The sequence below is a fragment of the Juglans regia genome, chromosome 11 (assembly GCF_001411555.2).
Source record: "Juglans regia cultivar Chandler chromosome 11, Walnut 2.0, whole genome shotgun sequence".
Lineage (NCBI taxonomy): Eukaryota > Viridiplantae > Streptophyta > Magnoliopsida > Fagales > Juglandaceae > Juglans > Juglans regia.
This window is the reverse complement of record NC_049911.1, coordinates 21,475,256-21,499,281: the sequence shown is the minus strand read 5'-3', so window position 1 is coordinate 21,499,281 and position 24,026 is coordinate 21,475,256. Positions and strand designations below refer to the sequence as shown.

General features: G+C 38.2%; 1 protein-coding gene across 3 annotated transcripts; it reads left to right on the top strand.

Moving 5' to 3' along the window:
* The first annotated feature begins 58 nt into the window (after window positions 1–58).
* On the top strand, window positions 59–21,181 carry LOC109018392. 3 transcript variants are annotated; one of them, XM_019000548.2, is made up of 9 exons: window positions 59–255; window positions 347–2,641; window positions 3,618–3,759; window positions 3,871–3,953; window positions 6,611–6,837; window positions 10,962–11,048; window positions 13,999–14,098; window positions 18,747–18,960; window positions 19,069–21,181. In XM_019000548.2, the coding sequence occupies exons 2-9, from the start codon at window positions 503–505 to the stop codon at window positions 20,598–20,600; spliced, it is 4,524 nt and encodes a 1,507-aa protein (XP_018856093.1). In that variant the 5' UTR covers window positions 59–255; window positions 347–502; the 3' UTR covers window positions 20,601–21,181. The 3 variants fall into 3 exon arrangements, with proteins under 3 accessions (XP_018856093.1, XP_018856098.1, XP_035551471.1); XM_019000553.2 differs by having other exon boundaries at window positions 341–2,641; XM_035695578.1 differs by having other exon boundaries at window positions 59–2,641.
* The last annotated feature ends 2,845 nt before the right edge of the window (window positions 21,182–24,026 follow it).

The following is a 24,026-nucleotide window of genomic DNA, read 5'->3' as shown; positions in this document are numbered from 1 at the left end:
TCATAGTACAACTAGAAAAGGAAAAAAAAAAAAAAAAGAAAAAGAAAAGAAAGCAGACTTAAAAGGACAAGCTCAAGCTCCTAAACCTTGAAAATCCCCAAACACCACCTGTCTCTCTCTAACAAAACCCTCTCTTTCGTTCTCTCTCCAAACACCCCAAAATCGCTGAGGCCATGCCCGACTCGCGGTAGCTTCGCTTGGACATGTCTTGTACGGCCCTCATTGTGATATAGGATTTCGCAGTCTGCTACATTGGTAAGCTCCGTTAACCATGTACGGTTTTGATCCGATTCGTTACGTACAATCTTTTCCCCCAATTTGTTGATTTTCTCCCTCTTAGTTTCAGGGTCTGATTAGCTCTTCGTAGAAGCATATTAAGGTTTATCTTTTGAGTTCTTGACTTGAATCAATGGAGGCTTTGTTTATGAGTATGGTTTAAATGGCACCGAGTGAAGCTATTTGAAACGGAAACGAATTGCTTGGGTTTAGGGTTTTGTGAGAGATGAGGGAGGGATTGAGATCTGGGAAACTATCGCTGAATCCGAGGAGAGATGGGAAAGATAAAGTTTCTCCGAGCAAAATTGTTCAAAATGGAATGAAGGTGTCGGGTTCTGATTTGAGCTGTGAGGGAAACCTGCATTTGATCTCGAGCAGGGTGGAGACTGAGAAACAGTCTTCGACACTAGAAATTGAGAAAAATGAGGAGGAATATGTAGAAGATGGGGAAGATGTTGCGTTAGTTGAGAATGAGAGGAAAAGGAGCCTTAATGGTGGTGAAGAGAGTGAATATGGCGGTGTCGTGAAGAAAATGGTGAAGGAAGAAGAGGTTTTGGATGATGAAGTACCAACTGGGGGTCGGGTTTTGAGGTCGAGGCTTGCGGTGAAAAGTGGGGCTGATGAAGGAGGTGGTAAGGGAGAGAGTGAAAGCAGTTTTATTGGGAAATGTATGGGGAGTGATGTGGGTGAGAATAAAATGGTTAAGGTAGAAAAGGAAGAGAATGATCAACAGGTTGGTGGGTTGATGAAGTTAAAAAAGAAGCGCGGGAGGCCTCCTAAGGTGCGAAAAGAAGAGACTGATTTACACGCTGGTGGGCTGGAGATGAATCTGAAACGTAAACGTGGCAGACCTTTGGGGAGACCGCCCAAGGTGAAAAAAGAAGGGATTGATTTAAAGGTTGATGCGCTGGAGATGAATTTAAAACGTAAACGTGGCAGACCTTTGGGGAGACCCCCGAAGGCTGGTAAAGAGGAGGTTGATCCGTTGGTTGGTAGATCGAAGAAGTTGAAACGTGGGCGTGGGAGACCCCCAAAGTGGAAGGATAGTAATGGAGTTTTGAAGGCTGCGCTTGATAAGAAAGGAAAGTTGGGTGGATCAAGGAAAGGTGAGAAGGATTTAAAGCTGAGAGATAGTGCAAATTGGAATGTATCAACTACTAGTTTGTATGCGGAAAAGAGATGTAATGGGAAAGAATCAAATATGAAGAGGTTTTCACCAGCAAAGAAGAATAAATATGGGAAAGATTTGGAAATTGAGGACAATGCTTCAATAGAGCTGAAATCAAAGATTGTGCAGTCATCAAGTGTCGATAAAGAGAACAAAGGAGAGAAAGTTAAGCAGGAGGATGAAGAAGTGGAACCTGGTAGATTTGCGGCAAAGCAGTTGGTAAGAGAGAAAATAACAGAATTGCTTTTCAGTGCAGGCTGGACGGTTCAGTATAGGCCTAGGTTTAACAGATCTTACAATGATGCGGTGTATGTTAGTCCAGATGGAAAGACCCACTGGTCAGTCACCTTGGCTTATAGAGTGCTGAAACAGCGTTATGAAGCTGGTGATGGTGAATCTAAGACGTATAAGGCTGGTTTTGTATTTACTCCGATATCAGAGGAAGAATTCAGCATACTAAAAAGGGTAGTTTCTGAGAAAAGGGCGGGTAAAAGAAAAAGGCAGCAGAAGCACGGGTATGGAGATAAGATTGGTGCGATTGAAAAGAAAAGGCGCAAGGCTGGAGCGAGTCTGGGGGGTAAGTCAGTGAAGAGGAGAATGAAAGGGAAGTTGCTTCATGAGCAGGACGATTCAGCTGATACCTCGCAAGAAGTAATGCCTATATCAGTTAGGGATCACAAGGTGCGGAAGACACAAAGTAAAAAGCGATGTGCATTGCTGGTTCGCAACAACGAGGAGGGAGTGGATTTGGATGTTGATGGCTATATTCCATATGATGGGAAACGTACTGTATTTTCCTGGATGATTGATTTGGGGACTGTACCACTTAATGGGAAGGTGCAGTACATGAATCAGAGAAGGACACGCGTAAGGCTTGGGGGTAGGATTACTAGAGATGGCATTCATTGTGACTGTTGTAGGGAAGTGATTCCAATTGCGAAATTTGAAGCTCATGCAGGAAGCAATCTCTGTCAGCCATTTCAAAATATATTTATTGAGTCCGGAACTTCCCTGCTGCAATGCCTGCTAGACTCATGGAATAAGCAGGAGAAATCAGAATGTAAAGGGTTCCATTTTGTAGATGTTGAAGGTGAAGATCCGAATGATGACACATGTGGCATCTGTGGAGATGGTGGCGACTTGATCTGCTGTGACACATGCCCTTCAACATTCCATCAAAGCTGCTTAGATATTGAAGTATGCGTACATTGACAAATGTTTATATGTATCATTCTAATTACACGCGTGCATAATCAAGTTGTAGTGTCAAATTTTGTTCTCTTAGGGGTTGTTTGGGAATAGAGATAGTTTCATCTCATCTCATCTAATTTCCTTCCCAAACATCACTCAGATACAATACTTTTCAATTTTAAATCTTCAACTTTTTCATCTAATCATTACCTACTCATTACAACTTTCCCAAACTTTCAAACAATACAAAAAATAATTCAACTTTTTCAAATCCCATAACAAAAATAATATTAAAAAATTATATTATAACAATATTTTAATTTTATAATATTTTTACTCAACTTTTTCTCTCTCATTTCTTGAAACCCAATAAAACATCTTAACTCAAACAATTTCACTACTATTCACAATAATTTCACTACTATTCACAAATTCTCATCTCATCTCATTCCCCAAGCATCCCCTAGTTTTTGGTTTTCCCATGGCAAGTGTAGTGGGTTAAAGGATTACACATTTGCAATAATCCTGAAAAAAGACCTCAAGTTTTGCCAAATCTGTGCTAATGTTTTTTGGTTTTTCTTCCTTCTGTTTTTAGATACGAGGGTTGGGTAGGCGCCTGACACTTTTAACTTCATTCATGGTCTGACATAAATGATGGGGCATGTTGTATGCTTGCCTGGCTCTTGTTTAGGTTTATACAAATTGGAGCCAATATATAGGTTTTTATCGCCTTGTTTTGTTATTACCAAAGAGGGATTAAATGATTGCTGCAGGCAATAAAATCGAAATATAGGCTGAAGCTTATGATGAAGTGCTCCCTTAAAGTTAGTTCACCATAACATATTATTCATGAAAAATAGACATAATTGGAGAGGTATATCGTGTATATCAATTTGAATACAATTTGAATACTACATCTTTGGTGCTTTTACATAGAGAATTTTTGCTAGCAGATGAGACATCAATTCTATTCTTGTTGCAGAAGTTTCCTTTTGGTGATTGGCACTGTGTATATTGTTCATGCAAAATTTGTGGGATGGTTGATGGGAACGCATATCAGAGGCATGATGATGATGTTGCTGCTGTATCTGCATTGCTTACGTGCCACTTGTGTGAGGAAAAATGTATTGCCTATATTTATCCATCTTGATCCTGTGTAGATTCTAATGCTTAGTGAATATTCATACCTAATGGGTACCTTTGGCTGAAACATTAATAACTTTTGTCTGTTGCAGTCCATCAATCCTGCATTCTGGAGAAGGATGCTGTAAATATTGATTCTAATGGCCCATCCTTTTGTGGGAAGAAATGCCAAGAGGTGACTTTTCTTTATGAGAAATGCTCAGAGTACTCGTCAATAAGAGAAATGCGAGTTATTGCTTAACTAACGAATTGCTGTCATTTCATAGCTTGGAAATTGTAATATTACGTAGGATTTGCTCTGCTTTTTCATTTGAGCTTTCTGTTTGACGCTCTGCAGTAGTGGCTGGAATTTTAACAGTTTATTGCTTACTGCTTGATTGTATTGGAGGGTTCATGTTAACCATTTCAATGAGCTTACCGAATTGTAGGATGCATTTAAATACTGGCTCAGAGATCTTGCCTTTTTCCGGGTTCTAAACTTATGAAACCCTCATGTATGATTTTCACATAGCAAAATAAAAAAAAGTTAATAAGATGACATGTAAATTTGAAAACCTCTTTCGGTCTTATTATTAATTGTAGGAAATGTGGTTATATTTAAGTTGTGTGGATTGAGATTAAAAAATATCACTTTAGTGCCCAATTTCTAGGATGTTAGTCGACTTTTGAAATGGTCTATATTATCTTATTCTTCAAACCGCAACCTATATAAAAAAAAATATATTATCTTAAGTTCACCTGTTTGATGCTACTTATAAAAAATAAGTTTTCCTGTTTGATGTTTTGGTTTACAAGATAGCCTTTTTCAAGTAAGTTTTTGTGGAAAATGCGCTTTTCACCCCTCAACTGGTAGGCATTTTACGCTTTGCTACTCGAACTATCAACACGGATGCATTGCACTCAAAACTCTAAAAGTTGTAATGTGCACTGGTCACCAAGCTAAAAAAAACCAAGCTCAGCGTGGTGGTACAGTTTCGACCTTGAAATCAGTTTTCCCTCCTCAGATTGTCAATTTACGTTCAATTTTGACTATTTAGGAAATTATTTCATTTTCAGTTTTAGAAGTGATTTTGATTCCGATTTTGGCCAGATTTGTGGTAGGATTCTTATTTAGTTACATCTTTAATTTTCATGTAATAATTGTAAATTTTCTGGTCTCTTTTCAATCTCAATCCAATAGGTTCTATTGATTAACTAGCCTCTAGAATAATCTTAATTTTGCTCGATGTCAACCATCTATTAAGATTTGACAGTCAAGATTGTGTAACATCATTTATTTTCATTTAATTTTCATTCATCTTAATGGTTGTAATTAAACTAGGGTGCTATTTGTCATTTTTTAGTAATTGGAGGGTGCAATTTGTCAAAGTTGGTAGTTTGAAGTACAAGGCCTAAATACCTAGTTATTAGTTGGAGGGTGGAAAGTGAGAAATTGATGTGTGAAGTAGATGATTAAGACATTTGGGTTTGTAGGAAAGGCAACAATATCGAATCTGGAAATTTAAAGATCTGGGTTAATGCTGGGAATTAACATGAAGATGGAAAGTAATGAAAATATTTTTGTATTTATTTTTTCAAAATTTTATTAATCATTGTAATAAAATTGATGTGTCGTGGCTTGGGTGATGCTTTTGAGGGGTGGTGGATCTATTAGCTAGCTGGAATGGTCTTCACGGTTGTTCTCAGGTGGCTGCGGTTTGGACAATGATTCCTTTGTGCCTTATGTGGTGTATTTGGATGAAAAGGAATGATCATTGTTTTGAAGATAGGGAGTGTACAATGGAGGAACTTCGAAACCTTTTTGTGCACGCCTTATTCCTAACGTTTTCTGCCACAGTGCTCAATGGAACTAATGTTATTGATTCTCCGTCTTTGTTTTCAGGTTTCTAGAATGTATTTAGGTGTTTCTTCTGTATACTCCTTGTGTACATGGGCTTCGCCTATATTATTCGTATTAATGTAGTTATTTTTTTACTTGTAAAAAAACTTATTAAAAAAGGTGTTGCGAGTTTGAATGAAACTTGATACGGAATTATTGGAAATGTTAGGTTTCATTTATCTTTCTCACAATTTTCTTTCTATAAGGCCATGGGTAAATAATAAGGATTGAATAGTGTGACACTTATTTGGCAGTGAAATCACTCTCCTAATAAAAAATTTTCCAGTTTTAGAAACGGAAACTTCAAGTACAAAAAAGTGGGTTTTGGAATTTTATGCGTAATTATTATCGGGAGAATATGATCAAAAGAATGATGCACTTGGTTTGTTAACTGGGACACTATGTTCTAAACAGGAATGCGATAAATTTGGAAACCCCATATTGTTTTTGCTGCATTTTCCTTTATTATAGTTTCAGGGAGTTGAATTAGTCTAGGCATCTAGCTGAACTCTGCTATTTTCTGGGATTTCTGGTGTATGTTGGAATGTTTGGTTTTGGAATATATTGAAAAACAGGATCCAAGATTTCATCTAAGCTTTGCTTTGGTGATTAATTTTTTTTCTTGGTACCTATCAAAAAACTTAATTTTTTTCTTGGTTAGTTAGTGGCTTTCATTTTTTTTAATTAATGTTTCCCCATGTTTCCCTTTAAGATCTCAAAGGGGAACTTCTTGAGGAAATTTTTAGCCCCTTGCAATTTGGAAGGGTTATCGGTTTTTCTAGGTGATGGATGAGTCTGCCAATTTGGCTCTGGATATATGCATGGCTGTCTGATTAGAAAAAGGCTCAGATAGTGGCTAGTTTATATTTATCTGTTACCTCTAAGTCCTATGGTGTTTCAATGCAATTTGATTTTGTTGTGTACTGAAATTTTCTAATTTTCTTTTCTTTCAGTTATTTGAGAGACTACATATGCTTCATGGGGTCAAACACGAATTGGAAGTAGGATTTTCATGGACTCTTATCCGCCGATCAGATATTTCTCCTACTGAACTTCCACCAGAGGTTGAATGGAATTCCAAGCTAGCTGTTGCATTTTCCATAATGGATGAGTGCTTTTTACCTGTTATTGATCACAGAAGTGGAGTCAATCTGATCCATAATATTGTCTATAATTGTGGGTAAGTACACTTGAACTCGTCATGCACTATGTTCTAAACCTCTTTTACAGGACGCCAGTTAAGCTTTGGTTTAATTTTTTTCGTTCTTTTTTTTATGGGGTTCTTTTTGTTAATTAAATCACTTGTGCTCTCTTCTATCTGCTCAAACTTTGGAGCAATCACCTCAAACTCATTGATGGTAATATTTTTCTTTTGAGTAGGGGTTTTCTTGTATACTTCCTATGTACTAGGGTTGCACCCCTCTTAGCCTTTTTAATTAGATAATATTAGTTATCAGAAAAAAAAAACTTTTGATTTTAGATTAACTATGCCTTCAAGACTTCGATGTTTGCTAATTTGCAAAATAATTGAACAATACTAGCCAAATGTGGTTGTCTAGATGGTAGGGGCACTAAGGCCATTGCCTAAGTCCCCTTAATAAAAAGATCCTTAAGAAGTTAAGGCCCCTAACAAATAGTATTAAAAGCCTTTTAAGAAATAGAAACTCTAAATTATACCATGAAAAGGTCCCAAATAAGTAAAGTTTCTAACTAAAAGTCCCCTGTAAAATAAATGCCCTTAAACAATGATATTAGAGATCTTTCCAAATAATAGTATCAAAACGTCTGTACAAATTAATAGCCCCTGAATAAATGGAGAGCTCTAAAGGCTTCTAAGTACCACATTAAAACTTATAATTTGTAGATAAAATAAATTGATAAAATATCAATGACAAGCCATTGAAGAATTTTTCTAGTTGAGTATTTTATGTATATAATAGATTGAGCTATTTCTTGTCAAGATAGATCATGATGATTTGCAAACAAATGTTGTAGTAATCCTAGAAGTATATTCCGATATTGATAGCTTATGTTTGTTCTCATAAATAAAAGGATAAATTCTTTTTTTGATCAGTAAATAAGAATTTTATTGAAAATAGGCAAAACCAAGTGCACGGGATGTATACAAGAGCCACACCTAGGCATGACTGTCTAAAGCTACAATAAAATCATGTACGTTCATGCCATTAAAGTCTATTATTGACCAATGGAATAAAGTGTGAAGGAAAAAAATCATCGTTCATGCCAATAAAATCATCGTCCAATGGAATAAAGTGTGAAGGAAAAAAATTCTAGGCTCGTCCATTATCCGTTCACGATCCTCAAAACTCCGACCGTTCCTCTCCATCCATATGCACCACCATAGGCAGGTCAGTATCATCTTCCACATAGCTACAATTTGATAGTTACCCCGGATGTTAGTTGAACCGGATGCCTTGCCAGCTGGCCAAAAAGTCAACAACCCTTCTTGGCATTACCCAAAAGAGTCCCACTCTCACAAAGATCTTGTTCCATAAGCTTCTGGCTACATCACAATGCAATAATAGGTGATTGATAGACTCGCAACTTTTCTTACACGTAACACCAATCCAATACAATGAGTAGGTGTTTTCGTAGATTCTCTAGGGTGAGAATCTTCCCTAACGAAGCTTTCCATACAAGAAAAGAAGCTTTTTTTTTTTTTTGGGGGGGGGGGGGGGGGGGGGCTTGGTAAAAAGGATAAATTCATTCATTGGCCTTGATGTTTTGCCCAATTTCGAATGGATTCCTAGGGTATTTTTTCAGAAAAGAAAAGAAATATCTCTTTGATACAACCCGAATTTCAAATTCTTGACTTGGTGATCGTTTGCCATGTCTAACCAATCACATGATGGCTTGTGGTAGAAAAACAAGTGCAGTGAGTCTTTGAAAACATAAAAAATACCTAGGCAGCTTGTCACATCATTTACGGCAATCGTCTTATAGTGGCTGCGTGGAAGATGGTGCTATTATGTCTTATGTGGTGTATGTGGGTTGAGGGGAATGGACGTTATTTTGAAAATAGAGAACGTTTGTTGGGGGGGATTAGAGATTTTTCTTTCCATTCTTTGTTACTTTTGGGCTAAGGCTACTGTACTGGAGGGGGTTAACTTCAATGATTTTTATGCTGCATTTTCTAGCTACTAGACTGTAATTAGTTGTTTATTTCTTGTATACTACCTGTGTCAAATGAGTACTATGCCAATATTTTCCGTCATAATAAATTAACAGACATTGGCATAGGGATTAATTTGAAATTTGGTATATACAACAATGATCCTTTTTTGAAACGTTTACATTAGGGACCCATTTGACCGATAAAAAAACATTAGGGACCCATTTGAATTTACTCTAAATAAATGTTTTAAAACAAGTATTAATAAAGACATTTTTTTATAGGTAACAAAGACAGATTCCAAATAGAAACACTGAGTTATATAGAAAAAGTAGATCCTTTTTCAAATGTTTGTTTGTTACAGAAATATTATTAACAATTCTCATAACTAGTTTATGCTGAAAGTAGTTTCCAAAATTAAAATTAATGAACTACTAAAACTGTCAATCGTATATATTTTTCTATCAATTTTTTGTTACCTATCAAAAAACAATCGATAAAAAATCATGTGTATAAATAAAATTAGATGGTTGAATCATTTTTCTATTTATAATGAGATATTAACAAAGGTAGTATATGAAAGAATCTAATTAATGATTTCTCACCTGAAGAAGGCAAGAAGATGACTTAAAAAATAAATATCTTGTGTTATTGTATTTGTATGTACCTACGATATTATACTATATAAAATTAAGGAGGCTTTGTATAAGATTTTCATCTATGGCCCCAATTTATGTATAGCTTCACCCCAACCCTGCCCATACCACTGACCATCTGCACCTGCTGGCCGGGCGGGTGGATTGGCACCTACACCGCCCGGTCACCCTGTTCAACAACAGAAAATCACAAAAAATTGAAATCCATCAACAATCTGACAAACAATTGCACAAAATCGAAGATCCATCACCATCAAATAAACAGTCACACCAAACCTTGGAAGAGGAAGAAGAAGAAGAAGAAGAAGAAGGAGCGGGGGAGGGGGAGGGGGAGGGGGAGGGGGCCGGTTATGGGGGCATACTTTTGTGGGCATATGATTTTGTTGCACAATGCTCGTGTATATAGAGGCTAGATTCTTGTATGTGCCATAATTTAATACCAATGAAATGGGTCTGAATTTCAGTTGGATGTAAACATTTGTGAAATTCACATAAGAATAGATCTTCCTCTTAAGAGTAAACGCTGTATTTAAATAAAAAATAAATAGTTTCATTGTTGGCTGGCAACCATTTTTTCAAGGTTTAAACAAAATAGATTTGGTGGGTGTTTTTGGGAAAAAGTATTTGGGCTGGTTTCTTTTGGAATTTTGATCTATTTCCAATTAAGACATCTGTGTTCCCACCAATCAAAAGAATAAGAATGCCCGTTCCATGTACCATATGTACCCTTAGTGTCTAACAGTCGTGCAATTGCAATTTTGACAGTTTAGAAATGCGAAAGATGACTGGATTTATTTCCTTCAATGGTGTGCTAGTTGTCACATAAATTTTTTTTTTGTCCTATGAGCAGCATTTTTCTATATGGATGTGCTACTTGTGGTATCCTTATATTTATATATATATTTGCTCAAAATAGTCATAACTTTCTCTATGGTCAACATGTATTGTCTTTGTTTTTTTTTTTTTGTTTTGTCAGTCTTATGCATAATACTTTTTTTTCTCTATGGTCAACATGTATTGTCTTTGTTTTGTCAGTCTTATGCATAGTACTTTTTTTTCTCTGTTTGTAATTTATCAAGTTTTTAATTTCCTTTCTCAGGTCAAAAAGTATTTGGGCTGGTTTCTTTTGGAATTTTGACTATTTCCAATTAAGACATCTGTGTTCCCAATCAAAAGAATAAGAATGCCCGTTCTATGTACCATATGTACCCTTAGTGTCTAACAGTCGTGCAATTGCAATTTTGACAGTTTAGAAATGTGAAAGATGACTGGATTTATTTCCTTCAATGGTGTGCTAGTTGTCACATTAATTTTTTTTTTTTTGTCCTATGAGCAGCATTTTTCTATATGGATGTGCTACTTGTGGTATCCTTATATATATATATATATATTTGCTCAAAATAGTCATAACTTGCTCTATGGTCAACATGTATTGTCTTTGTTTTGTCAGTCTTATGCATAATACTTTTTTTTTCTCTGTTTGTAATTTATCAAGTTTTTAATTTCCTTTCTCAGGTCAAATTTTACTCGTCTGAATTATAGTGGTTTTTTCACTGTAATACTTGAGAGGGGTGATGAGATCATCTCTGCAGCATCCATCAGGTATATATTACCCAAAATTGATATCCATTAATCCGTTTCGTTGTCGCCACTTATAATGCTTTATAGTTTTGTTACTTCACAGAGATTATTGAACACAACATATTATGGAAGAGTGGAACCGATTGTGGATCTTTGTTGATCTTTGTTAATCTGAGATATTTAGACTTTGTATCACTTCGTTGTGATATATTTTATTATATTTCATTATACCATCAATTCAATCTGTTACTTGTCAAAGTTAAAAAGAAAAAATTAAGAGGTCTAGCTAACCGTCCTTCCCATTCCAAAGTCCCACAATCTTTTTAGGAAATAGCAACTAGAATTTGTGATATTCCTCTCTTTTGTCTACTGAACCATGCCTTCAAGGATAAACGCTTGCTCTGACCCGAATTTCTTCTGAACCTGACCTGACTCTTCCAACTTTTTTTTTGTTGTAAATCCTAGTTAGGTGTTCCTCAAGTCAACTTCTTGTGTACTTGGGCTTTGCCTTCTTTTATGAATAATATTTTTTTTTATAAGTTAAAAATTTTATTGAATAATGATAGGCATAGCCTAAGTACACAAGACGATATACAAAGGTATGCCTTATCTATGCCTTCTCCTTGTCTTCGAACGTCTGTTCATTGCGCTCCTACCATAGACACCACATAATATATATCGGAGCCATCTTTCACACAACTTTGATTTGTTGAATTGAATGCCTCTCAAATTTGTCCAGCTTGCCAATAGTGTAGCCACTGTAGTGGGCATAATCCAAGCTACTTCTAATCTGTTGAACACTTCATTCCATAACACTCTAGCAGTCTCATAGTGTAATAATAGATGATCCACTTTCTCCCCGGCTTTCTTACACATGCAGCACCAATCCACTATAATCACCCTACGTTTCCTCAAGTTATTTGTTGTCAGGAGTGGTGAAGGCCTTGGTCTTGGGGTATCACTCTCTTCAAGGTCCAAGGTTTAACACCTCATGTGTGCAAATAATCCTTTGGGGCTACACTTCCTGGTGAAAAGCTAGCAGCGATTTAACCAGTTCTGTGTAGGGAAACTTTCGAGGGTGGGTGCACGAGATCGTGGTTTACTCTGCAGTGATGGGTCCGAACAGTCATGCCTTGGAGAGGTTTCCCTACATCAAAAGTTATCTGTTGTTAGGATCTTACCTAGGGAAGCTGTTCACGTGAAAAATGCCGTTTTAAGAGGCGCTTTATGTCGCCAAATCCTTCTCCATGGAAATTGATTATTTGGCAAGTGTGCGAGAGACTTATAGAAAGAGCAAAGTGAGAATTTACCTTTACCTGCAGGTATTCACCACAACACATCAGCTCGCTGGTTGCTCGGTTTTATGGAATACAGTAGGTTGAAAAAATCCTCAAAGTTGCCCACTTCCCAATCTTGGGCCGCGCTACTGAAATTGATGTTCCATTGAACTTGTTCTCCCGATATCACCATGAGATCAGACACAAAAGTTTTTTTTTTTACATGCCACCTGGAACATAGAAGGAAATATTTCCTTTAAAGCACTACTTCCACACCATCTCCAGAATTTAATCCTAGTGCCCTCACCCAAAACGAATCTTGTACGTCTACCCTCCATCCTCGTCTAATGTGCTTCCAAACTCCCACACAACTCTCTAGTACATCCCCCCCCCCCCCCCCCCCAAAAAAAAAAAAAAAAAACCCTCCGTATTTGCACTCAATTACAGACTTCCATAGTGCTTCTGGTTCCATATTATTTCTCCACAACCATTTTTCAAGTAACGCCCGATTAAAAACTCATATTTCTAATACCCAACCCACCAGAGGAGATTGGGGAGCATACCTTGTCCCAACTAACTAGATGGAATTTGAATTCATCTCCCACTCAACTCCCCAATAAATCACGCTGAAGTTTTTCAATTCGGGGTGCCCACACTTGCAGGAATAGGGAATAGAGACATGAAGTAGGTAGGTAAATTAGATAGCGCACTCTTAATTAAGGTAATCCTGCCACCCTTTGACAGATACAGTCTCTTCCAGCCTGCCAATCTCCACTCTATCTTCTCAATCACTGTGTCCCATATTGGAATAGCTCGAGGCAGCCCCCAATGGGAGGCCAAGGTATTCCATGGGGAGAGAGGCAACCTTACATCCCAATGTGCTAGCCAACTGTCTTATGTTTTTAACACTTTCCAACTAGTACCATTTTTGATTTGTCAAAATTCACTTTCAAACTAGACGCTGCTTCAAAACAGAGTAGGAGGGCCTTCAGTGCCCGAGCTTGGTTTTGGTTTGCCTCACAAAAGATTAATGTATCATATGCGAACGACAAATGAGAAATGTTAATAGTACCCCAATTGGGGCCACCAATCGGGAAACCCGCCATAAAGCCATTAATAACCAGTTTGCTAAGCGCCTCCATGACAAGGACAGAGAAGTGGAGACAACGGTCCCCTTGTCTTAAGCCTCGGGTGTTGCTAAAAAAGCCAACGGGCCCCCTTGTCTTATGAATAAAACTTCTTGATTACCTATAAAAAACTGTTCCAATTTTTAGTGAATCTGGAAAGGGTTGGTTTGGGAGAAACCAATTCCACCTTTGGTTCGGGTTGGGTCAGAATTATTAAAAAAAAAATAGGACACTCCTTACTGTTCCAACCTGTCAATTTTGTTGTTTAAATGTGATCTGGTGAGTCGGTGACTGGTGTTATAAGTTTGTACTTTTTAATAAATTTGAATAAAAATTGTTTATGGTATCTAGTTGTTTAAGTTGGAATATAAAAGCTGATAAGAGGGATATATATGCATATGTTCTGTCATAAACTTGTATCATATATACAATGGGGTTCCATATTCAACTGCTTGGTTCATTCTGTACCCAAATTGGACCTGTTATATGATCACTACCCAAATTTACTAAAAATAAAAAGAAGATTCAAATACTAATAGTTTTATCATCTAATACTTTGTTGAACAGGATTCATGGAAACCAATTAGCAGAGATGCCATTCATTGGGACCCGCTATATGTATAGGCGCCAAGGGATGTGCCGTCGGCTTCTAGGTGCCATTGAATCTGTAAGTTCAGAATCTAATTTTGTTTTGTGGGGTGGGTGTGGGTGTGGGTGTGGGTTTGGGTTTGGGTTTGGTTTCTTGCTTGCATGGGCCAATGCTTTAGAATGCTGTTACTGACTCTGTTTAACCTCTTGTTTACTATTTGAAGGTGGCAGAAATCTATTTTTGAATTTGTGCTTGCTGCTTCTCTGAATGTGTGTGTGCGAACGCGCGCGTGCGTGCTGATATTTCTTCATACATGCTTGAGTTGTCTTTAATTTTGGAGGCAATCTAAAGGATTTGACACTGTTCTCATTTGATGCATTAGAAATGTGTCTTGATTTATTTAAGAGTGAGCTGCCTGAGTGCTGGTGCTGCCTACATGGCATAGACTTAAGTTTTTATTTAAACTAACGGGAACTTAATTACTAATCCTAGAGTCAAGTGTCAAAATAGTTGAGAAAAATACAAAATGGTGTTGAATGGGGATGAAGAAGGGTTCTCAAAAATGTTGATTTTTATGCTTCAATTTGTTTAAACTTTTTGCTAAAAATAAGAATGCTTTATGATGTGTTGACTCAATAATTTCCCTCATTCTGCTGGAGCATAAACATTATACATCTGTAGTTTCCCTCCAATGCCTTAGAAGAGAGTTCTACTCTCTCTAGGTTGGATTTGAAATTTATAACCTAATTTTGGAATGAAAGTTGACGTAAATCTTAGAATGTATTATGTTTTATAGACTATTAGGTTAAGGAGACTTCTGCCTAGGTATTGCCGACTTTGAGCTTTAGTTGTGTAATAAGCAACATATTGAATTTGGTTACCCTACATGGTAATTGGCATAAAATGATGTTTGTGCAGAGATGTTTTAGAGAAGCGCCTAAAAGATAAATTTGAGTTGCTTTTTTTTTTTCAATCTCCACCCTTTATTTTTTTTTTTTTAATTGGTAATCAAATTTGTATTGATCAAAAGAGTAGGCAAGAGCCCAATTATACGGGCCATATACAAGATAATGCCTAAACGTGCTAGTTTAGTGATACATCATACAAGGAATTCATGGAAGTTCATGTCATGAAAATCAATTACAATCGACCAATGTAGTAAAGTATTGAAAAATAAGTTTCTAAGTTCATCCGTTGACTGCTCTTGATCTTCAAACATCTTGCATTCTTTTACCTCCAAATGCACCACCATAGGCATGATGGGACCATGTTCCATATTGATGCAATTTGAGAGTTGCCCCGAATGCCTTTCCAAGAAGCAAGGAGGTCGCTTACACTTCTTGGCATTATCCAAGATAATCCCAATCTAGCAAAGACTTCATTCCACAAAGTCATGGCAATCTCACAATGAAGTAGTAGATGGTCAGTGGACTCTTCGCTCTTCTTGCACATGCAACATCAATCCATGACTATGATTCGGCATTTTCTCAAATTGTCTAGATTGAGGATCTTCCCCAAAGAAGCCGTCTATACAAAAAATGTTGCCTTTAGAGGTGGCTTTGTCTTCCAAATGCTCTTCCATGGGAATGTATTTGTGTTGTGTGTGGTCATGGCTTGGTAGAAGTAGCGGACTGTGAATATCCCTTTCTTAGAGGGGCACCAAAAAACATCAATTTCCCAATCTTGTGCATCTCTGAGAAATGTAACATTCCATTGGAGATGATTAACAGGTCCGCAATTGAGGCTTCTTTCATTCTTGCTAAACCATAAACGTGTGGATAAGTTTCCTTGAGTGCCCTATCGCCGCACCATACATCATGCCAAAATTTTCCATTACTTGATGTATCCCAACCTCTTCTTCTATGCTTCCACAACACCACTCCATAAGGCCCACTGACCTCATTAGAACACCATCCTTCCCATGGTTCCCCATGCTTACGATTCTCCCCCCTGGTGGCCGCGTTCATAGTGATATCTCCATAACCATTTACCTGGCAAGGCTTCGTTGAAGGATTTCCATAACCATTTACCAAGCAATGATTCTCCACCCCTTATTTATTCCAAGAGGTATTGCCATTGAGTCAATTGAATTAACGAAAATGAAAAATGTGTAAACTATTTGGAATTCTGGATGTTTTTTATTCGAAAAATCATTTTTAGGGCACCCACTTGTTTGAGCATTGATGAATGATGATGGTGCATTGAGCTATTATATGGTACTCTTGAAGAATTATGCAACTTTTCCAAGATAATCCTAATATTTGTCCACAATCCCACACCTCCTCAACTTACCAGCCCTCCACTAGAGATTGGGAAGCAAATCTTATCCCAACTAACCAGGAGCAACTTGGCTTCCTCCCCACTTTCTCCCCACAAGAAAGTGCAAAAAGCTTCTCCATCCAGTTAACCACACCTGCAGGTGACGAAAATAAGGATAGAAAGTATGTTGGAAGATTAGAAAAAGTGCTCTTGATTAATGTGGTTCTTCCCCCTTTTGACAAGGAAATCATTTTCCATCTTGCCAACCTTCTCCCAATCTTCTCAATCACCCTGTCCCAAATAGCTTCGCCTTGTAAGCAGGCCCTAGTGGGTGGCCCAAGGTATTTCATGGGCAAAGAAGATACCTTGCATTTCAAAATACTTGTCAAGCTTCTACTATTATGCACAAAACCCACTGGGGCCTCGAGGTTCACCTTTAGGGTTGAAACAACTTCAAAATAAAGCAAGAGAACCCTCAATGATTGTACTTGGCCATGATCGTTCTCGCAAAAGAGCAAAGTGTCATCTGCAAAAAGAAGATGGGAAACAATGTTGGTGCACCCCACCAAAAAGCCTGAGAGAAATCCACCATCAATAGCGTCTCTAGCATCTGACTAAGGCTGTCCATCACAATAACAGACAGGAAGGGAGACAAGAAGTCCCCTTGTCATAGTCCTCGAGAGTTAATGAAATCAGTAGAACTGCCATTCACCAAGACCGAGAAGCAGGCTGTGGATGCACAATGCTTGATCCAAGTACACCACCTCTCCCCAAACCACACCTTCCAAACAAATAAAATAAAAACTCTCAATTCACATGGCTGTAAGCCTTCTCCATATCCAACTTGCTCAAAATGCCAGGCATAGCTGCTTTGATTCTACTCTCCAAACACTCGCTGTCAATTAACACCGAGTCCAAAATTTGCCTCCCTTTGATGAAATCAACTTGAGGATTTTAGATAACCTTTCTCATTATTGTGCTCATACGATTGGCAAGAACCTTGGAAATTATTTTGGTCACCCCATTAACTAAGCTAATGGGACAGAATTCTTTCACATCTGAAGCCCCTGCACTCTTTGGGATAAGAGAAATGAAGGTCACATTAAGGCTTTTTTCAATCTGAATAAAATTCATGAAAAATCCATCCTGATCAGGGGCTTTATCTTTGATCATCTCTCTCGTCACTTGTAGAATCTCATCCTCATCAAATGGTCTTTCCAGCCAATTGGCACTCGAACTATGGATAGATTCAAGGCTAAACCCTCAAGTTTAGGCCTCCGAGCAAACTGTTCCATGGTCTTTCATAGAAGAGGACGATGTGGTCCTTGATCTTGGAGTGCTCCGAAAAAACAGCACCATCAATGTGAAGCGTCTCAATGGCGTTGTTCCTCATATGTAAATTGGCCACCCAATGAAAGAACTTGGTGCACTTATCTCCTTTCAAGCAAAGAGCCCGTGATTTTTGCCTCCACGAGATCCCATCCGTCAGGATCACCCTCTCAAGTTCAGAAGCAACTCCACTTTTCCTCAATGTCTCCTCATCCTAAAGTGCACCACTCACCTCCCTACCTTTTAAATCCTGCAACTCCTGAAGGAGAAAGTTGTCTAATCTTATATGCCCGATAATATGTTTTGGTTTTATTTTTTCTTTCCCTTCTCCATTATTCTCAGCATAATTAGCGGGGTGCATTGAACAATTGTACAACAGTCTTGATTATTTTGCAATTATGCGAATAGTGCCCTTAATGATAAGATCATTTTCACTATTCACCATGATTGTCAGACGTCTGTGTTCATATTCTGTTTCCATTATATGTTAGTTGTTAAGCAGTCGCGTTCTATTTTTACTTTCATCGTGCCCATGCATGAAAACGGGGATGGAATATGTGACAAATACGGATTACATGATTAAGGCCCATTCTGACCCTATCAAATTTCTGCAAGTTTAAATGTAAATTAAATGTTACATACTCCAAACTTAGATGCTAACCACCATTTCATGTCAAGATTTTGATTCTATGTTTCACCAAATGGATATCAAGGCTAAACTTGATGTCTTGAGGAAAGCAGACAATCAAACGAAGAGCCAGTGAAGAATTATTTCCTTATATATATGTCACCAGTTTCTTCATCATCAGCTGAGTCACATGATTCTTCCTCTTTTACCAGTTTGGTTTCTCATGACCATTGGCCTTTTGTGTATCCCCTTGTGGTTACTTTTTAACTCTAGTAGAGAACTCGAATTTATGGACATTGCACAGTTTGAACTTTGTGCACCTTCATTGAAAATCTATTACTAGCCTATTTGGAAGTGTTTGTGTAGAATGATATCTTATTTTTCTTTTATTTCTATTTCTAATGTTCTCATTTAACTGATCCATTAGAAGTAAGCTGATTATGCACTTTGAGTTTCTGATTTCAATCTGGCCATTTCTTTTGGTATTGCTTTCCATGATCCTGTTGTTAGGTTCTCTGCTCTCTGAATGTTGAGAAACTAGTCATACCGGCAATCTCCGAACTTAGAGGAACATGGACTTCCATTTTTGGTTTCAAACCCCTTGACCTATCAGGCAAACAGAAAATGAGGAGCATGAATATGTTGGTGTTTCCTGGCATAGATATGTTGCAGAAATCACTTTTGAAACATCAATTTGATGAGGAAAATTTGGCTTCTACACAAGGTAGTGTAAACAGTAGATACTCACATGCCTACGCGGAAATTCACATCCTTTAAGTTGACGTGTGCTTTCTTCAAATTTTAGTTGTTTTTTTGTGAAATATTCTTGTAGGTTTGGTGTCCACTGAACATACGGTGGCTCATAATTCTGATTTGATACATTCAGCTGGGTCAGATCTAAATGTTTCTATTGGGGCTGCTGTAGCTCATGCACATGATTTAAATCAACCAGCTGCTGTTGAATCTGGTTTGCATCTTCCTGGTCGCTCTGGTGACATGACAGGTGAGACTATCGATTTACCCAAATGTGTTATTAGTCAGAAATGCCAAGTTCCAGTCCAGTTGAATGACGACAATCTGGAGGAAGACAAAACTGTTATGAAACCACTTGATTCAATTTGTAATGCAAATGGACCAACTGAGGGGATTAAGGAATATCATATTGCTGCTGCTGGTTCCATTATTAGCGAGAGGACAACAGAATATGATTCCCTATCAGACCATAACTGTATTTCTGAAGTTGAGGGCAAATTATTCCCGGTGCCTCATATTGGATTTGAAACTTCTGATTGTGAGAAACCATGTGTCAGTGCTTCTGGGATGGATACTGAGAATGCTGATTGTGAGATTAAAACTGTAGATAGCATTGTTCAACACAAACTGAATTCTTATGAAGAGACTTCTGTGTGCCACTCTGCTGAGTACATTATGTCTCAGTGCCGAGATGTGGCTTGTGTAGATAGATTAAAAATTTCTACTGAAACTGTTCTCCATAATCTAGGGGCTACAACTCGGATGTCTCATGATGTGAAGGACATTAAGCCTGACGGTTTTCAACAGTTGCAGGATATGGGGTGTGTTCCCGAATCAGCTGAAAGGATGCTCGACACTCAAGAAGGGAAAAACAGCCATGCTGCTGTTCTATGTACATCTAGAGCACTGGATGGGATTTGTCCAACATCTACCGAGTATTCTGGTTCTCAGGTTCAGCCCAAGACCATAAATATTTTTTGCAATAAAGCTACCCTAACTATACCACCAGCTCGCATGGTTCACCCAACTCTCCCCTCAGTTCACCAAAGGGAGCAAGCCAATACAAGTGGTTTTCCCGTTGAATGCAACGTTAGTCCTTCCTGCCAGGGCAATAGGCTGGATGCTCATGAGGTTGAGATCTCTGCTGCAGTTGAAGGTAAATGTCATTTTTCTAGTGAAGCTTCTTTAAATTCCACCAGGAAACCTAATATCCAGACTTGCATGAGCAATGGAGTTTGCATGGCCTCGGAGCTCACATGTGGTTCTTCTGAGGTTACTGCGGATGGCCCTGGTGAAGAGAGAGAATCATCAGCTATTAATCAGACAAATGTCAATTCTACTGACCAGGATTTAATTCTTGATGGGCCTGAGATGAAGAACAAATCTTCGAAGCGTGTTGAATTTGGTTCACAGGTTGATCATATTGGTGTAACAAAGTGCAATCCGAAATCTTCAGAGCTCTCAAAGTCTGATTCAAGTATCACACAGTGCAATTCTGACTCTATGTGCAACTTAAGCTCTGCTTCTGATGTGGCTCTTCACTGTGCCTCTGGTGGGGGTAATTCATGTGGAACCCCTGAGGTAATGGTTCTATCAAACCGGGCTAGTTAGTTTCCTTTTGGTTCGTCTCCAGCAGAAAGCAGAATTTTGATGGCAGTTGTTAACAGTGGCGCTGGTAGGCCTTGGTTAACCAATTTTGTAAATGACTAGGATGTGCTTTAGACTTTTTTTTTTTTTTATGCTTCGGGGGGGAAAAGCCAATTCTTTTTCAATGTATAAATATTCAATATAGGAGACTTTTCAAAGCTGAGGAGTAAGGAGCAGCGGCCGGATGGCCATGGCAACCCCGCCGGACAAGAAACAAAAAAAAAAAGGAAAAAAAAAAAATTCATGTTTCTTTCAAGCTCAACCCGAAGTTCAGATACTTGGGGTTTTTTTTTTTTTTAATGTTTTGCTGTTAAATGTACAGTAAATAGGCTAAGATCTTATGTAGGGTGGCCGAATGTCATTTCGATGCCTTTTTGAGGGTTGCGTATTTTGGAACTCTCCCGTCCTATTTTTGTAAATGGAACAAGCTCATTAGCCTAATCATAAATATAGTCTGCCATCATCCCAGCTTTGTACCATTTAGTATGCAGATACTTCCTAGTATGCACTCTTGTGGAATGTGTTTTGGATGCTCTCCTTAGCTTCCAAATAAATCTATCCATCATTCTGTTCATGAAATTTATTTATTTATTTATGTTTCTGTTCTTAAAACTGAACATCATCAAACGATTCAAACCTGTTCTAGTCGTACACACATTCAACAGTCCATCACTCGTGAAAGGCATTAATGCGTGTGATAGTTGTCGTACACAAGCACTGTTTTGCGTCATCAAGGAATGTCGTAAGCGTGAACGGCGATTTGTTCAATAAGGCATGAATGCCCGTTCATTGTTATCGTAATTTAATTTTTATAAATCTTCAATTGTTCTTGTCTAGTTAGAGTAATCTGACCTTTTGGTAGACTATTTAAGGATTAAACATATACTTTTATTAATCATAAAAAACTTCTTTTAAATCGTACACGTTAGACCCTTAAATAGTCTGCCAAAGTGTCAAACTATTCTAACTAGACAAGAACAATTGAAGATAAGATAAAAACTAAATTACGATAACAATGACACGTGCATTCATCCCTTATTGAACAAATTCCAAATATTTACTGATTTAGCCTTATTGATAACTACTACTGCTAAAGATTATTCGTTTGGCGCTATTGAGTTCTTCTTGCACTTGGACTCTATCAATTCTCTTTGCCCCCAAAAGCTCTGACTCTGACGGATGTTGAGACTGATAAAACTCGTACAAATCAGGAGCAAGGCGTTGAACTTCCTCTGTCTTTAACCAACAACAATTGGACAACGGTCTATTTTTCCATTTGACAAGAAATTTCTTATACCCTCCACGCTTTGTAATGGGAACTAAGGTGGACCTACTCTTAAAGATCATTTGCATGTTTCAGATGGGCCAATTACAAGATCAATGGCCAAGAAGATCAAGGAAGCAATGCACGGATTGGTGCAATCCACTTGGGATGAAGCTAGCAAGAGCCCAACACTCAAGATAAACTTGAAAGAAGGAGAACCAGTTTTGATCCACTTGATTCAAGCTGTGGAAGACATGACTTAGAGATAGGGCCTAATTGTTATTGGAGGCTTCCAATTTGGTTAAATGATTTATTTTATTAGTTTAGAATAAGTGGGCTTGAAGATGTTTGGCCTACACGTCTTATTTTCAATGAACTAGGATTTTTCGAGAAGGCCTTGTATTTTGGCCAAGGGCTTATTTGGAAAGTTACTTTTTAGGAATTAGGGTTTCAAGATATTACTGTAGTGGTGCTGTAGCCGCGTGTACTGTAGCGCGACACTGTTCATCCAGGGGCATTTTGGGTAAAAGAGGCTTTCTTTTGGTTAGGGTTTTAATTAGGTTTGGTTTAAATACTCTTTGTAGCCTCATTTTGAAATTTAGACAATATTGAATTTTATTTGTGAGTTGAGTTTACTCCTCTTGTTCTTGATTGAACTCTTGAACTTATCAAAAGTAAATCACAACCTTTGTGGCGTTCCTCCTTTGTAATCTAGGTTCTTGAGACGAGTTCTTTAACGGGTTTAGATTTTAATATAATCTAGGTTCTTGAAACTATAATTTTCATCGGGTCTAGATTCTCCATCCTTGGCTTGATTTTGGCTTTCTTGGGGAGTTTTCAAATTGATTGTGGGTTCAAGGGATTCCATTCCCGCGAGTTCATATCACCTTGTGGACACTACCTGATCATCTAAGATGGCTTCAATGGTCTCTCATAGTTTGCAATTCTTGGGCAGCGTAGGGGTGGTTTCCTCCCCTGGTGTGGAATCATCTCTCGGGTAAGGGGTCAAGTCTTCCACATTGAAAATGAGACTAAATTGTATGTCTGCGGGGAGCTCGAGTAGATAGGCGTTTGGACCTAAACAGTGCAGCACCTTGAAAGGTCCAACCCTGCTGGAATGTAGCTTGGTCATTGCACCCCATGGAAATCTCTCAAGTTGAATGTTAGTAAGAACGAAGTCTCCATGTTGAAACTCGACATGCCTACGACGACCATCAGCGTGTTGTTTATATTTTGCATTGCTGTGGGCTATACGATCACGCACTTCCTGATGGACTTCTTGTAAATGCTTACAGAAATCAGTAGCCCTTTCACTGACTCTAGGAGGTAAAGGTAATAGGACAAGATCCAACAACGCTCTCAGCTTAAGCCTTGTGACCACTTCAAAAGGTGAGCGACCTGTGCTGCGATTAACTGAGTTGTTATAAGCAAATTCGGCATGTGGAAGGAGGAGATCCCAAGTGGCACCATGATTTGCAACAAGGCAATGCAATAAGTTGCCCAGACTCCTGTTGATGACCTCCGTTTGCCTATCGGTCTGTGGGTGAAATGCACTAGAGAATTGAAGTTTGGTTCTCGTCTTTGCCCATAGTATTTTCCATAAATAACTAATGAACTTAACATCATGGATGTGATATTTTTAGATATGCCATGCAAACGGACCACTTCGGAGAAAAGTTTAGTAGTAACTCGTGAAGCGTCATATGTTTGGTTGCAAGGGAGGAAATGAGCCATTTTAGAGAAACGGTCTACCACCACAAAAATAGAGTCATGTCCCCGAATGGTTCGTGGAAGACCAAGTATGAAGTCCACGCTGAGATCCTCCCATGGTTGTTTTGGTACAGTTAGAAGGGTGTACAACCCTGTGTTTTGCCTCTGTCCCTTGGATAGTTGGCATATTCGACAGCGTTGCACAACTCGCTGGACATCCTGTTTGAGGCTTGGCCACCAGAACTTGTCTTCAACAAGCTGGATGGTTTTGTCATGGCCAAAATGGCCTGCAATTCCTCTCGAGTGTAGCTCGTGGATAATAAAAGCTTGCATACTTGTATTAGGTAGACACAACTGGCTGTGAACAAAAAGGAATCCATCGATAAGGGTGAATTCAACATGTTGCAGAGAGGATC

Coding starts and splice junctions, on each gene's coding strand:
- LOC109018392 (XM_019000548.2), top strand. CDS start 503: ATGAGGGAGGGATTGAGATCTGGGAAACTATCGCTGAATCCGAGGAGA. Junction 2,642..3,617: donor AAAGCTGCTTAGATATTGAA/GTATGCGTACAT, acceptor TTCTTGTTGCAG/AAGTTTCCTTTTGGTGATTG. Junction 18,961..19,068: donor AAATTTGGCTTCTACACAAG/GTAGTGTAAACA, acceptor ATATTCTTGTAG/GTTTGGTGTCCACTGAACAT.